General features: G+C 45.6%; 1 protein-coding gene across 2 annotated transcripts in view; it reads left to right on the top strand.

Annotated features, from left to right (window-relative positions):
* The window catches only part of EPHA6 (EPH receptor A6), a 785056-nt gene that overhangs the window by 531286 nt on the left and 236916 nt on the right, over positions 1–16854 (top strand). The window contains exons 7-8 of one of the 2 annotated variants that reach the window (XM_054973551.1): positions 3380–3427; positions 3802–3964. In XM_054973551.1, the coding sequence (XP_054829526.1) occupies positions 3380–3427; positions 3802–3964 (211 nt within the window). The remainder of the gene's footprint in view (positions 1–3379; positions 3428–3801; positions 3965–16854) is intronic. The other variant, XM_054973550.1, reaches the window with a different exon arrangement.

Below are 16854 nucleotides of genomic sequence, written 5' to 3'. Positions count from 1 at the left end.
GCTTACTGGATAATGGACTTTAGTGAACAGTCTGTGAGGATGGAGGCTATTGTATTTAGCATAGCCCCGATCAGTGGGATTTTTGTATCATTGTCATTGAATTATGTAGATCATGAATGAGTGCTCCTCAATGGACATCTGCACTGGTTTAATTGAGTTAACATTCTTTTTGTTATGAACAGAGTTGTAATATCAGTAATGCTCTATTGTATTTATAAATAATTAATATTTAGTGGATTCATTCACAAAATACAATACATAATTTAATTTAATTGGCTTTATTCTCATTTCATATAACATCTCATCATAGTGCAGTGTTACTTTTGTCCTTTACTGGGGGGGGGGGAGGCAGGGGGAAAGGCCTCCCGGGGCACACTCCAGGCTCTGCACGATGACATTGCCTATTTGGGTGAAAAGGTGGCGTACAAATATCTTAAACAAATAAAAAAATTAAAATAACAGTAAAAGAAACACTGTCTACTGGGTATAAAAGAATATCTACAGGAGAATTTGATTAATTTGACCTTCTCCTTCAAAAGAACTGCTTGTCCTAAGAGTTTCCAAGCGTATGTGATACCTGCTCCTTTACTACTGGCTAGTAAAGGAGGATGTGGAGTACCTCTTAGAGCCACTTTACATAATTATAGTTTTCTCATCCTTTTTCAAGGGGAAACTCATGTGTGACGGTGTTAACATATGTGCTCCCTTTTATGTGAGGACATGTGTGAGCTCTCTAACTTAGGTTTAATGACAGTCACTCAGAACCACAACAAATTTGAAGGAATTAATCTCAACATCAGGGGAAAACCTCTTCCAGCTTCTGCAGCCTGGCTAGCTTGGAAGGCTGACACACTTACAAATTAGGAGGAGCAGAATATGTGGTTTAGAAATCTGTACTTGGATAATGGGCAGGCAAGCTCAAAGTGCCTCCAATAAGCTACCAGTAACCACAAAACAACCAGATATTTTCCAAAACAAGGTTTAGAATTTACCGAGGTACAGGAATTGAAAAAGTACTCAAGCATAAGAATAGTGAAATTGTTGTTTTCAGAAGGATGTGTGCAGGGGTCATTTCGTAGAAAAAGAGCTGCAGGAACTCGTTAGCATAATTCATTAGCATATGCCATGCCCCTTGACATCACCAAAAGTGTCATTAGCATAATTGATTTGCATATGCCACACCCTCTGACATCACCTATCCTGCCTGTGTTGGACCCAATCCTGGCCATTCAGGGCTGAAATTGGGCCCAAAATAGCAAAAGGGGGCTGAAAATGGCCAAAAAGGGGCCCAAAATGGTCAGGATTTGGCCGCTGCTGAGTGGCAGAGTGATCCACCACCCATCAGAGGCCCAATCCTGGCCATTTCAAGATCAGTCCTGGCTGTTTTGGGCCCAATCCTGGCCATTTTGGGCCCAAATAGGCTGAAAGGGGCCCAAAATGGCCAGGATTGGGCCCAAAACAGCCTGGATTCAGCTGCTGCCAGGTGGAGGAGTGTTCCCCCACCTGGCAGTGGCCTGATCAGCGCCATTTTAGCCCCAATTCGGGATGAAACAGCCCAATCCAGGCCAAAATGGGCCCAAAATGGCAATTTTGGCCATGTTTTGGCTTGGATCGGGCCAAAAATGGCCCAAATCAGGTCAGTACCAAGCAGGGGAGGGGTCCCCCACCAGGCACCGATCCAATCCTGGCAGTTTTGGCCCTGATCCCAGCCAAAATGGGCCCCAAATGGCCAAAAATGGCCATTAGGAGTCTGTTTGGGCCCGGATCAGGGCCAAAATGGCCTGGACTAGGTTGCTGCTGGGCAGGGGAGGTTTTCACCACCTGGCACCAACCTGATTTCGGCCATTTTGGCCCCAATCCCAGCAGAAATGGGCCAAAAATAACCAATTGGGGCCGGTTTGGGCCCAGATTGGGGCCAAAACAGCCGGGATCATGTTGGTGCCAGGCAGGGGAGGGTTCCCCCACCCAGCACTGACGTAATTCAGGCCATTAAGGCCCTGATACAGGCCATTTCAGCCCCAATCCAGGCCAAAATGGGCCCCAAATGGCCGGAAATTGCCATTTGGGGCCCTTTTGGGCCCAGATCAGGGACAAAACAGCTGGGACTGTGTTGGTGCCAGTTGGGGGAGGGTTCCCCCACCCGGCACTGACCTGATCTGAGCCATTTCGGCCCTGATCTGGGCCAAAACAGGCCCAAACTGGCCAAAAATCAGGTGGGCGGGGCCACCTGACACGTGACCTCTTGGGTGAACTGCCAGAACTCTGTTCCGGTGCGTTCCCCTCAAAATGAGCCCTGGATGTGTGTATGAAGAGTCACACGAGAGAAAGAGTAAGTGAAAGAGAGCCAAGCTTCTAGCCGAGTGAGAATTCTGCACCCCAAGGAGGAGTGTGGGAAAAAAGTTTTAAATAAGGGGTTAGGAGAATTTTTAAAACAAAAAGCATTAAAAGGTAAGTCCAGCATGCTGAGCTGGGAGGTTCCAAGCCACCTGACACTTGCCCACCACTGGCAGTCATCCTGGGTACAAGCGCTGCACATGCAGTCCCGGTAGACACAACAACATCTGCAGGAGTGCTTCCACACTTTGCTTGGGGTCAATTTTGGCCCCTAAGGGGCTGATTATCAAACAATCGAGCAGGAGTATTCCCATGGCCAGCGCAATGACTTCACTTCCGGAAGTAACATCATTGCGTTGACACTGCAGGATCATCATCTCCGTGAGTACTGGGTCCCCCCTTCTTGCCAGTAGGGTATAGGGACCTGGCAACCCTATATAGGCCAAGGAGGGTGCCTGACTTTGCAAGCCCCCATGGTAATGGTTAGGTATGCAGATATCCCATCAGCGAATCAGTCTCCAGCCCAAGGTTTTGGACTTTCATTAGCATAGCCTGACTAAGGAGAGTCTTGCCCTCACTTTCCCAAATCAAGGCAAAGCTAGCTTCTAAAATTGCTGCCAAGGCAAATTTAGCCAAGATGGAACGAGGGCTGATAGTATACACCTAAGAAGGGGGTCCTTGATAACAAAGGTCATACACACATCTATTTTTCCAAGTAAACATGGTTTCTAATGCGCATATACGTGACAAAGTAAAACCTTACAGACATTGAGGAATGATACTATACTAAGGAATATGCTTTTTCCCCTGTGATAGTGAACAACTAAACAAAAAAGTTTTATGTGTGAAGGAGCTCTCAGATCCTGTGTGTAGCCTGGATCTGGCAAAGAGTAGCTTTTCTCAGTTTAATTAATGTGAAATATTCTGTGCAACTGCATTGAGTATATTAAAGGATATCAATTTCCAAGCCAATGAGACAGAATTCCTCTGTTTCAGGTTTGTAAACAAAAAAATGAAGTTAATTTTCATTTTCTTTTACCCACAGGTCTACCCACGGATAGCGCCGGCATTTTGGCACTACCTGCGGGTAGAAGTGAGTAGCGGGCATTTGAATACTCCCACATCTATGCATTATACTTTATTAATTCTTACTGAAACTCTAATTTCATCATTATGCAAAATGTATAGCTGCCATTTATCTGCCATTTTCTTTAGCCGTAGTTTTTTATTAAATTCATATTATGTTGATTTATATATTATAATTACTAACCCAATTCACAAAGATATGGTTCTCACCATATGAAAGATAACATTCATTCTAAAAGCTAAGGTTGTGTCATATATTATGGTGATATTTTTCACCCTTTTAATGAATGTACTTTGACATTCCTTAGAGATACAGACTGTTTTTGCACACCTTTCATAATGCAATTTGACTATATTTATGCCTCTTCTTTTGTCCTCCAGGAGCATGAGCAGCTCAGCTATTCCTCCACAAGGTCAAAAGCTCCAAGTGTTATTGTCACAGGCCTCAAACCAGCAACCAAGTATATATTTCATATCAGAGTCAGGACCGCAACAGGATACAGTGGTTATACCCAGAAGTTTGAATTTGAAACTGGAGATGAAAGTAAGTCTCTTGAAAGATGGTGATGATGTGTATGGTAGAAGTAGCTTCTAAATATTACACATTAAGAGTATCAACGAGTTAAATTTACATCACATTATCAGTACAAAATCTGCACTTTTTAAAATGCATTGTAAATATGCATTGCTTAATAATAAATCTTGATTTCATTTGCATTTATATAACCCATTACATAGTTCATTGAAATGTCTTTGAAATAGACTGTAAGAAAGGCGAACTACAAATAACCTAAATTAAGAAATAAAATATCACTGCAGCCTTGGCAAAAGCTGAAACTGACTGTGTGTGTGTGTGTGTGCACGAGCGCATGTGCATGTGCGTGTGTGTAAAGTATCACTGCAGTCTCAGCAAAAGTCATAATTTCTGATTGCAAACGACACAGAGTCAGGGTCTGAGGGATATTTTGTTCAAAAACAGAAGCTTTAATTGGGCCAATCCAGGGACAAAAGTGTGCTGGATCAATAGGTTTCATTTTTGTAAATAGATTCGATCACATTTTTCACATTGCAGAATTCCAGTATCCCAAAATCAAGCTCTTTAAAGAAAACTCTAAAAATTAAACAAGTTTTTGGGTGCGTTTCCCCCTCCCATTTTATGTAATTTTCTATGAGGTTTGTCCTCTGAACTTGACAGGTCATTTCTATTCCCATATAACATAATGTTCCTTTAAAATTTAAATTAACAAAAGATGTTGGCTAACTGCTGATTGTCAGGAAGACTGAGTTTCAGGAAGCAACTGGAGATAGATTTTAAAAGCAAAAGGACCAAACCAGACCCAGACTTACCTGGGCAGCAGTATCCCTACTGATGGCTCCCAGGTCATGTTGCCCTTCTTTTGGTTATAAGCTCCAACTCAAAAGCAGAGCCCATCCTAACAGCCAGAAAATGAGTTCCTGGGCAGCCAAACTCAGAATCGCAGAAGCCTGCTTGCCATTCTCTGACTGTTGGGGTGAGCTCTGCCATTTTTGATGCCAGCATTAGGGCCTATACCTGACAAAAGGCCTAAATGTGACTCCAGAGTAGACATGGGCACGATCCAAAATATAATCCTGATTTAGCTGACCATGATTCTGCGGCACCGCCGAACCCTGGTTCCTGAACCTCACCGATCAAGTTCTGTTTCCGATGCAGAATCGGGAATCGGGAAGGCCAACACGGGAGGGCGCCCCGCGGTTTCCAGTACTAAAGGAATGGTGGGTGACGGCGGCCGCCGGGCCCGGCAGGCCCGGGGAGGCGGCGGTGAGCCGCCTCCCCTGCGGGGGCGGGGGGTCTGGCCGCTCGCTGGCGGCACCCCCCATGTGCCCAGCCGCCGGGCCAAAGTGGAGTGGGGCGTATTCCCCGCCAAGGAAGGGAGGTGGGTGAGGAGATTCGAGGAGATTCAAGTGCCCATGGCTACAGAAGAACACCCCCTTTCCCCGCCCTCCCCTCTCTTCTCCCAAATGGACAAGACGGGTGCGTGCTTTTCTGGCTGCTCCGTGGTTGGAAGGAAGCCCTGCTGATCAAGGAAAGCTGGGCTTCCATTCGCGTTTCCAGGGCGACAAAAGGAGGGCAAACAGCTCCGGCATTCCCCAGGCTCCGTTTCCACGGGGCTCTGTTCCCTCGGGAACAGATGGCTGGCGCAAGACTGTCTGCAGACTGCAATCCCGAACGTAAACCAATCGATCCGATCGAGACCCGATAGAGCGCCCCACCTGAGCGCTGAACCGGGAGCCATGGACGGAACCGATCAGCCCAGTCCCGATGGCGCAAACGCAGACCGTAATTCCGATCGTGCCCATGTCTACTCCAGAGTGCCACCAGTAGGGAGGGACAATGCCAGCAAGGTAAGCCTGCAGCCAATTTGATTCTTTCTCTTTTAAAATGTAAGGGGCCAGGGGAAAGGGAGGTAAACCTGTCCTCTGGCATCCTAAGGCCAGGTCTACTCAACCAACATATGTTAGTATCTTTCATCCCTCTAAATTTTAAAGGAGCATTGTTTTCTATGAGAACAACAGGCACCAAGCCTTCCTATAGAAAATAATGGCTCTTTAATATTTAAATGCACTGCCAAACAGGTGTTTGCCAGACTCTTCCTCTCTCTCCCTGCCCATGCTCCTGTGCCTCCCCCAAACATGAAACACTCCTGAAATTCCAGAAGATAACTTCAAAACTCCCAGAATTTTGTAAGGGTTTGGAGTCATTTTGGATATGACCCAAAACAGCTAATTTCAATATATTTTCATAGATATAAAATAGATATAAAAACAAATGTACACCCATAATTTATAGAACAGCTAGTCTGCTCATTTATTGAGGAGATGTGGAGAGTTTCCAGGCCACTTGGAAAAATGTAGAATTTACATTCTTCTCAACATGGATGCAATCTATGTTGTAATGGAGCAAATTGTGTGGCAAGCCACTCCTTCCATGATGGTTACAACGTGCAAAACGTAAATTATTGCTATAAACATTCACTATATTTTCAAGGCTTTCTTTTGTCATGTGTATGTAGGTCATTATTATTACTATTATCATTACCACCACCACCACTACTATCATATGATATTATCACAATCCACCATATGCCTGAGCTGGTATTTTTTGATACTTTACTGACTTGATGTTGTTGTTGCTGCTATTACTATTATTACTACTAAGCATATACAGCCATCAAGGTGCATGTAACATTACAAAGTAATAAAAGAAAGTGAATGTGTTTTTAAGATCAGGATGCAAGTTGCATTGTTTCCCTGTAATTGCAACCCCAGCCACAGCCCTCAAGCCCAGCTGGGATCCAAGCAGCATTCTCCTGGCTTGGTAGGCCACCCAGAATGCCATGCTGTGTCCACAAATCAGGATTCTCTTCTTTCCTTGGCCTGACACAGCACCTAAGGAAAGAGCGAGTAGTATGACCACTTAAAACGGAGGCAGGGGGTGAATGTAAGTCCTAAATGCACCCCACCTCCACTTGCCCACATGCTGAATCACCCAGTGAGGAAACCTCATGGCTGCTGCCATAGAGGCAGCCCCAATCCTAAAGGATTAAGTGCCGAATTTGACCCCAGTCAAACCAATTCTCTTAAGGGCCCTCTCTGTAACAGCCCAAAACTAATACTTAATTAATGGGGTGTGATCTTCATGGTGGAACAACACGCTGTGGCCTTCCCCACGAAGCCCCACATATTCCTTAAGGGCCCTAATGGGGGGCAAGGCTCCCAATCCTCACAGGGGCTTATGAAAAAGTAGTTTCCTACTGCCGCTGATCAGTTTTGGACTGTCAAATCCTTATGGAAACCTAATCCCCACAAATTTGATATCTTGGGCTGCCAAGGCCCAGCCAGACGCAACCCTACATGATTGGGATACCAACTCATTGAACCAAAGAATGCCGTTAAAGAAGCAGCAGAAAAAGCTTCCTCACGTACTTAGAGGAACAAACTTCCCCCCAGGCAGCCCCCAAGCCCTTAAAACCAATGGGGAGATGGGGGGTGCCTAAGATCACCATGCGCCCCAGCCTCCTGGGCTCATCATTCTAACATTTTATGGACCCTAAAATCACCCATGTCTTCTGGTAGGCCATGCACTTTGCTCGCAAAGGCCAAGGCGGCCACCTGTCCCCTAATGGACCTAACCAAAGAACCCTACCAAACAAAGGGGCATAAGGTGTTCAGGTGGAATAGGCCATAACTGTTGAATCCCGGCCGCCTTTCCAAACCCATTAAGCTGCCCCACCGCACAGTCATAGGCCCTGCGCGTGCTGGGGGCTATGGACAGTTGGATCACCCTGTTCACTTCTGCCATCAAACTGCAAAAGCTCTTGCGGCATTCATGTTGGCTGCCAATCAGCCCAAGGGGCAAGCTGCCAGAATCGTTCCATCTATTGGTGAGATAAAACATCTGCCACACCATTGTTAACTCCCAGAATGTGTCCGGCCCTAAATAAATTGTTTAATTGGAGGCATTTTAGAGTGAAGGCATGCACCAGCCTCATCACCCTAGGGGATTTAGATGATAAAGAATTGACCGCATGCACCACTGCTAAGTTTCCACACCAGAAGTGGACCAAGTGGTTAGCCAACTCCGTTCCCCAAAGCCACACAGCCACCAATAAGGGGGGAACTTCCAATAACGGAAGGTCTTTGGACAATCCCCATGCCATCCAATCCACAGGCCATTGGTCAGTACACCAGTGGCCCTGAAAGTAAACTCCAAATCCCATAGCCCCTGAGGCATCAGAAGTGACCAAGCATGCCAGACCTCTAGATCTTCCCGCATGCCCCTACTGATCCTCAAACAATGATGGGGCAACCACAAGGTCCCCCTGGCATCACATAGCCATCTGAGGAAGGCCCTACCCAGGGCAATCGCCTTACAGGCAAAACTTAAATGGCCAACTAATTGCTGCAGTTCCAGAAGGGAGACTTTACCCTTACTCCTACAGTCCTCTAACCGGGTTCCTAAGTCCTTCATCTTTTCAAGGGGCAACCATAAGGTTTGCTGCCCCATGTCCAATTCAATGCCCAAAAATGTTAATACCATGGAAAGATCTTCCATTTTCTCATGCCGTAAAGGAACCCTCAGTTCCTCAGCCAACAGAGACCTTCTGGAATGCCGTCATTCACTGAGCTTCCTCAAGGAAAAGACAAGTGGTGAATAAGACAGAATTCACCAGGCACCTTTAGGAACCACCCCCAAAGGAGAAACCCTCAAGGAAGGGACCGGAGGGGCATCAAAAGGCCCCCAAACCCTACCCTCAGTGCATTCCTTCAGGATTTTAATCTGGACCACCTCTTCCATGTCAGCTACCGATCGAAGGTTGGCTGCCATGAAAAGTGTCCTAGGTCCCTGAAAGAGGATACAGAAGCCAAACTTAAACCCAAAAAGTTAATACATGGTGTCGCGGCGTCTTGGGTAAGCTTACAGCAAGTACTCAAGTAGCTTCAGCTGTACTGGGCTGGGCACCTTTTCCAGCTGACTGCTGACCACCCCTGCCGCCGGAGCGTCTACTGCCCTGCTTGCCCTTGGGGCAAACTGCATAAGGGTGCGCACCAGCACAGGAAAGGCTCTCATGCTTGTATTTACAGGCCTTCCTGTTGCACATCACCTTGAACGTAAAGTCCCAACAAAGCAGCCGGAATTGAACCTGCTGCCCCACAGGAGTGTGGGTACCAGACACACTTGTGAAGCCCAGAAAATCAGGTGACCACTGTCCGACCTATCACCTAGATTAGATTTAGCAGGAGCCATCACCTGTAGCCACAGCTGCTGGGGGATTTGGTCTCATGGAAGGCTTGGGTTCAAGGCCACCCGCATGCAAAATTCTTTGTCATACCACAGCCAAGCCGTTCCTTCAAAATCAGTGTATCCCATGTAAATGATGTTCATGTACTGGAAGAGGGGGAGAGCCCTCCAGGGCTGCGCCCTCACCAATACCCCTGTGTAAATAAGAAAGCCGGGCAACCAATGGAACCAAGTCTGGTCATTCAGTCTCTGCCTAATCTTTTCCTTGTCCCTCTCATCCAGATCATCTTTATTCTTCTTCTCCAGCTCCCTTAAGAGAAGGGTGAAGACATCCACATATTCCCCTTTTATAATCTTGTCATGGGTTGCCTGTGTTAATTGATCCCTCAGAGGCAACACCGTGTCCCCAAATGCCAATGCCCTATATATGGAACCATACCATACATGGGGGAACCATAAGGAATTGGGTCCCACTGAGGGCCGTAACCATAAGGCCACCCTACTGCAGAAAAAGGGTAGGCCTGGCTATCCCCGCTAGTACAACCCCCTTGAGCAAGTGTGACCTGGGCATGTTGGTGACTCAGTGACCCAGTGGTGAAACTCGGCAAAGCAGGTAGACCTGCCGAAGGCCAACACTGCATGGGAGATAAGAATGTAGACCCCGCGGCAGCTAGGTGACCTCAAGGCCAGTTGCAAGCTGGCTGCAGCAGAGCTGACTTACCCTGAGATACTGCTGGTTCAACTGCTATAGCCACCAGCCCACTGTCCGTTGGTCACTCCTGCTCGACATCCACAACTCTCCCAGTCGATGCATTGGCGTATGGCTGCTGCCGTCATCACCCCACGTCACCTCAACATGACTGGATTACAGCAGCCTAGGCTAGATCCGCTACTGGCCATCAATTGTGCGAATCTGGTAGAAAGATCAGATCACATCTTAGACTACTATGCCCTGTGTGACAGCATTGCAGGTTTCAGCAGATGCAATAACACTGCATGCCATTAGATGATGTGAGTGACAAAAACTAAAAACAACCCTTTCAGCCTACAAATGCTGCAAAATTGAGCAAGGGAGGGGGGACAGGTGGTTTAACCAGCCATGACCCTGGGACTGTAGATCCTTGCTAAGACAGTAGCAATAACCTGTGAAGCAAGCCACCCTTCAGATGACTACAAGCCCCCACCCCTGGCCTCAGACAGGCTGGAGGCCTGCAGCCTAGATAGGCTGGAGGCCTGCAGGGGCTGGGGCTAACCCTGCTTCAGCCCTCCCGACTGATAGAAACAGATAGGCCAATATTTCCTTCATCCCTTTGGCCTCTTTATTGTCCTCAAAGGATGAGTCTGCAGGTAGCAGCACAAGCCCCACCAAAATTACTGCTACTTCCAGTAAGTAGGAGGCAAATCAGGCCACACAAATGCCACACTCAAAATGGCCGCTCTTGGAGCGGTCCATATTGTAGATGCCTTCACTACATGGCTGTACTGCCAGGAGGCTAAAGTCACTGGGTGCACTCTCAAAATGGCTGTACCCAACTGAATAAACCGCCATGCCCTCCTGCAAAATGGCCCCTGCTGGCTGAAGGCTGAGGCTGAGCTATTACTGCTAGAAATACTCCCTCTTAAGTAAGTGTAAATGGCAGGGGAGGGGAAAGCCTAGACGGGGGGGAGAGGGGCTACAAGCATCCAGCCTGCTAGGCCAGTAGCAATAAAGTATGAATTAATCCACCCCTCAGATGGCTGCAACTCACCCCTGTGGCCTACAGCGAAGCCTATTACTGCTGCTGCTGGAAGTACTCTCTCCCAACAAAGTAAAACAGTGTTGGGGGAGAGGAACCTAAGTAGGCCAGAGGCCTGCAAGGGCTGAGTATAACCCTGCTTTAGCCCTCCTGACTGATAGACAACAGGCCCCAAATGTAAATATGAAAAAATTTCTGTCAAACTAGTGAGCCTGGCGCTGGGCCCTGGCTCTCCTCTTGAAGTTTGAAGATAGCAAGCAGGGGAATATCACTGCTTCTCCAAGGCAGCTACTACTGCCTAGCCCTGAGGGCCTTCAGTAAAACCAGCCTCAGAGGAGCTCGGCTGAGAGAGCTTGAGATGTGCTCTGCTCAGGCCAAGCGTGCGAAGCAACTGCAGCCAGGGAAAGTGGAGCTGCCTGTAAAAGGCTCCTTGCTCCGCCCCTGGCCAAAGCCTCACATGCCTGGGAAGCGAGCCTGTCTCTCCCTCCGGGCGAGGCTGTAAAGGCTGGCTCCTGGCTTATGCAGCTACGCTGCAGCCGGGTGAGCCGAAATAGTCCAGAATTCAAAATAAATACAGTATGTTAAAGGTTTAGATGGCTGCTGCTATTAGTATATATCTGAAAACAGTTTAAATGCCTTGCAAAAATATTATTTTATGTTTGTTGATTCCTTTAACATTATAAAGAAAATTCATCAGACAACAAGCTATCCAAAATGGATACATGTTGTGGGCTCTGAGTCCTCAGAGGATGAAGACCTCAGGGAGGATGACAGGGGAGAGAGTATGCCAAGCCCCTCCAGAGTCAGCCGCTTGGAAGACCAGCAGGGAGGGGAACAGCAGGAACCCTTGCCAGAGCAGGCTGAGGAATCCAGGGCAGACTCAGAGACAGAGGCTGTTCCCCTACCTGCACCAGCAGTTGAGGCCAGGGCAACATCCCCACCAAGCTCCCCTAAGCCTGAAAGGCAGCGTAGGGTGCAGCAGCGTCTTGCTGCACAGGAAAGGAGACGAAGTGCAAGGCTTCAGGCACTCAAACAGCGGCATAGTGACCTTGAGTCTTAGCAGGATGCAGCACTGCCCTGGAGGTGATTGCTCTTATGCCGGGACGCCCTTCCCCTCATTTCAGACGCACCTGCGCACAGACCTGCCCGGTTCTACTGCGACCCAGCTCTGCTCTGACTACTCTCTTGGCTCTGACCTTTGAATTCAGCTCCCTGGACTACGCTCCCCGCTTGCTCCCCGGTCAGCTTGGTTGTACTCCGGACTCTTAGAGAAGCTTGAGGCAGACTCCCCGCCTGCTTTCCAGCACAATACAAAACAAACTGTGCAGTAGAGAAATTTGCTTAAAACACATTTGTGTTTTAGTAAAGATATAATAAGAGAATAATAGACCTACAAAGTAAAGCCAGAAAAACAATACTGGCCAGTTAAAGGGTATATGAGGTGCGTGTGAGTTTCCTTAGTGAACAATGAGCTGATGGTGCATTTATGCAAGGCATAAGCATAACCAAGAGATGTAACTGAATGTGTTTTACCCTGCAGTGACAGTGGAAAGTTTTAGCTTTCATTATATTCATTAAGAGTTTTAGTACAAATGTACAGTAGAACAACAAAAAAATAACTTTAGGGTTTAAAAACATGGAAGATAAAGTTAACACCAGGGATTCATCGCTCCCACTGCTGGGTAGGATACCCAGGACTGCTCCTATTGGGTTGCAAATTTGCAGGAATATTTATAGTGGTCACAAGAACAAAAACTATCACCTTTCTTTTTCAGACTGCAAATTAACTAGATATTTTCATCAGCAACTACCCAGATGCTTCTTAGGAGTGAAGAAAGCATAACAATGGGAAATTTCTAAATGGATTTCCCATGCTTTTAAGAACTATAAATAGCAACTGCAGTATGCCCAATTTGGATTTGAACTGAAGTGAGGAGGAAAGGGTTAAGCCCCCCCCCCCCACGGTTGCTCTTTTCTTTGCACAGAAGGAGGAATCATAGGCAGTCATAAAATGTTTGTATGCTTCCTTTTTCTCATGGAACAAATAGCCCTTGTAAAAAAGATGTGGAGACAGGATTAATTGTTCTTTCCCTGGGCCACAGCCCCTATCCAAACTAAAGTCTCTCCATAGCCATTATATGAAGTACTAAAAAGAGCTGATATTAAACATATGAAAGTCTACAGTATTGTCTCAGTATCGTCTATTGTTAATTGGCATTGTCTTTTCAGGCAGATGTCCTTCACATCACCTATTACTTGATCCTTTTAACTGGAGATATGAATTAATCCTGGGACATTTCCCTATGCAAAACAGATAATCTACCACTGAACCACAGACTCGTTCATACTCAGGGATCTCACATTTCTCCATTTTGTCTGACCCCAAAAATCTCTAGTGTGGCCCTAATAATCTCATCAAATTCCCACAATTTGTCAATCAGGTTGGGTTGTTTTTTTTAGGAGAATCTCATGTGTACTGTAAACAAAGATAAATGCTTACATGTACGTTTCTTTATGACTTATTATGGGTTCAAGTATGAAGAGAGGCTGAGGGAACTAGAAATGTTCAGTCTGGAGAAGAGGAAGTTGAGGGGAAATATGATTACTCTTTGTATTGTCGAAGGCTTTCACGGCCGGAGAACGATGGTTGTTGTGGGTTTTCCGGGCTGTATTGCCGTGGTCTTGGCATTGTAGTTCCTGACGTTTCGCCAGCAGCTGTGGCTGGCATCTTCAGAGGTGTAGCACCAAAAGACGGAGATCTCTGAGAGATCTCCGTCTTTTGGTGCTACACCTCTGAAGATGCCAGCCACAGCTGCTGGCGAAACGTCAGGAACTACAATGCCAAGACCACGGCAATACAGCCCGGAAAACCCACAACAACCATGATTACCCTTTGTTTGAAGGGTTGTCATCTTGAGAAGGACAGGGAGTTGTTGATGGTAGATGATAGGACTCATAATAATGGGTTTAGATTATGGTGGGAAAATACAGGTGGGATTTTAGGAAAATCTTTCTAACAATAAGGGTGGATCAGTGGTGGAACTGATGGGCCAGGGACGTGGTGTATTCTCCCTCCTTGATGCTGTTTAAGTGGAGGTTGGACAATAATACATCAGGGATGATTTAGGTTATCCTCCATTGGGCAGGGGGTTGGACTGAATAGTCTTTAAGCCCCTTCCACTTTTTATTTCTAGGATTCTGTGATTCCATGTACATGGCAGAAGAGGCATATGTGGGGGTAATCATGAAGTTTTGCTAATCAGCAGATTTAACTTGTGTAAAGGAACCCAAATCCAAATCAGTTCAAACATATCTCACCTCAGTTCAGTAATCTATACGTTATAATTTTCAGGTTTTCTGGTCATAGCCTTGCATTGCCTGCTGTGGTTTAATACGAATGTCCAGACATGATTACAGAAGATTCCTACAGAAAAATCATGAGCATGGATGAAATATCAGTGTGAGATTTGAATACTTGGAAGGGTTTTCATGTTATCAAGTCTATGATTATGATTCACTCTAGCAACACAAGCTTCAAATGTTGGCAAGATTATGTAAACTAATCTCAACACAGAATCCACTTGGTGGACCAAGAACATAAACACATGTTTATTCATTTGCTTTTCTAGAAAATCATTTTCTTTCCCTCAGCTGAAACACATTACTTTATAATAATTCTGCAAAATTAGAAGAGTCAACTGAGGTTTTTTTCAGTTTAGAGTTTTAAAAGTCTTATGGTAACATTTAAAAAACATTAAACCATGCAGGTGCACCACAGACAGCAAGGAAAAATTAATACCTTGAACTACTGCAGCAGTCAATTAACTTGTGGGAGGAAGTCATAAAAAACACAAAGGAAAAGCATGCTTTACTATTTTCTAAAGTTGCAGAAAAGCGTGCTTTACTATTTTCTAAAGACTCCTTGACTCTTAGTGGGTGACTTTAGTGAGATGCTTTCTCCAGTTTGCTGGACGATATGCAATCTGTGCTGCTTCAGTTATTTAGATGAAATTAGATACCTCATTACGAGGAACAGCCGCAGATTTTGGAATGGTTATTAATGGTGGTGCATGATGCAGAAAGCAGACTGTCTGGCCCTGCAGGAGCAATAAAAAATAGTTAATTAATCAAATAGGATGTAGTTTTTTAATATGATGTGACTACTCAGAGATGTAGTAGTGGATAAAGTATTTTTTTCAATTGCCTCTGATTGATAACATACTTGAACAACTGGTTTGGAAGTATCCCCCCAAAACGTCTTATACCTTCCTAGCAAGATGCTAGCCAAAGTGGGCATTTATATGGAAATATGGCCAGAAAAATGAGGTCTAAGTGTGAGCCTAAATTTCCTGTCACAGCCAGTTTTGGACCACATTTCTTTACCTTCTTCATTTCTGGTTTCCATTGTTTGGAATCCCAGTTCCAGGCCCAGGCATCATTTCTTTGGTTTTAGTACAGACTTGTAACATAGTCCTACAAATGCACCCACAATCGCATCTCACAAATTTTGTGAAATAGCCTATAACATGGTAAAGGATTTGCCCCCTGGGCTGAGACCCATGGACCTCTAGGCCCCAGTAAGATATAACCAGCAAGCTGTACTCATGTTCTTGGCTTGTTTCATCTGTTTCCTCAATTCCTCCACTGCCATTTAGTTGAATTTCTTGATAGTAGCTGTACTGGTTTGTTACTCACCTCTATAAACATGTATAGATCTTCTAGCTCTGTTAAGCATGGCAGATTTTGTCCTCGTTCAGTGGAAGCTGAGTTGGTTGCTAGGTATGGCAATAAAGAAAATGATGGAGGGAATAATGGTTGCTGGTATCGCAAACATATTGACAGTCCCCTAAAGCATTTCCTATGCAATTCCTGGAGGAAAAGTATATTGAGAGGGATTCTCTACCTAATGAAAAATTGCAGAATCCCTACACACAGCCCTCCTGCCTTTGCCTTCTGACTGTACCTTTTCCACGTCTGCTAGTGTAACCTCTGCCTGTGGGCTAAATCAGGAACAGAACTTGCAAGACAAATTAATTTAAAATGAAATTTGTTACACTCAAGTCCCTCTCAAATAGAACAACACAACAAAGATTTCTATAACAATGTAACAGTGAACAAAAACTAGCAACAGATACTTTCTCAGAGTTCAATTAGTTCTTGCTTGAAAAAACGTGTTGTGAGTCAACTCCAGCTTCTTCACAAGTCAGTGAAGGTGCTGGATTCTTTAATTCACTAATTCACTATTCAGTTCCAACAAACTGGACAACACAGTAACCAGAAATCTGCCCTTGAAAAACATTGGGTTGGATTCTGCCAACTCTCACCTAAGTGCCATTTTATTACAGCCTGTACCCCACATGGCCTTTGTTGATAAATTTCCCATGTTCCACAATACGAAACCTGATTGGATCCCACCTAATATACCTAATTTTCAACATGTCCCCATCTGTGGATATTTAAACCTGGAAACTGAAGTCATGAACACAAGAATACAAATTTTTCTATAAACCTCAGAAAAACTTCAACTTCAGAACAATTACCAACTGAGAAATTTGGAAAGGGGTTCAAACCCTCCAAAGATAGAAGCAGCACCTGTATCTTTAGGAAATGAATGCCCTCTGCAGTGGCCATTGACGTGGTTGCTAGGCAACTACAATATTGCCAGGCTTCAAGACTTGGCTTCTGTCAGTAAAAGGCAGGTAGAGGCAACAGAGTCCTTTCCAGAACTGTTTTGACTTTTGACAGAGGACTCATTGGGGCCAGACCCAGCAGCAACCACTGGGTAAAGATATCACACAACTTGCATGACTCACCAAAGCCTGTCTGCTCACTACAATTGAACAACAGCCACCACATGAAAAGTGGTTAGAGTTTCAGACTAGGATCTAGGAGTCAAGCCAGGTCCAAACCTCCACA

The sequence above is a fragment of the Eublepharis macularius genome, chromosome 3 (genome assembly GCF_028583425.1).
Source record: "Eublepharis macularius isolate TG4126 chromosome 3, MPM_Emac_v1.0, whole genome shotgun sequence".
Lineage (NCBI taxonomy): Eukaryota > Metazoa > Chordata > Lepidosauria > Squamata > Eublepharidae > Eublepharis > Eublepharis macularius.
The sequence above is the reverse complement of the archived record's forward strand: the minus strand, read 5'-3'. Positions and strand labels throughout refer to the sequence as shown.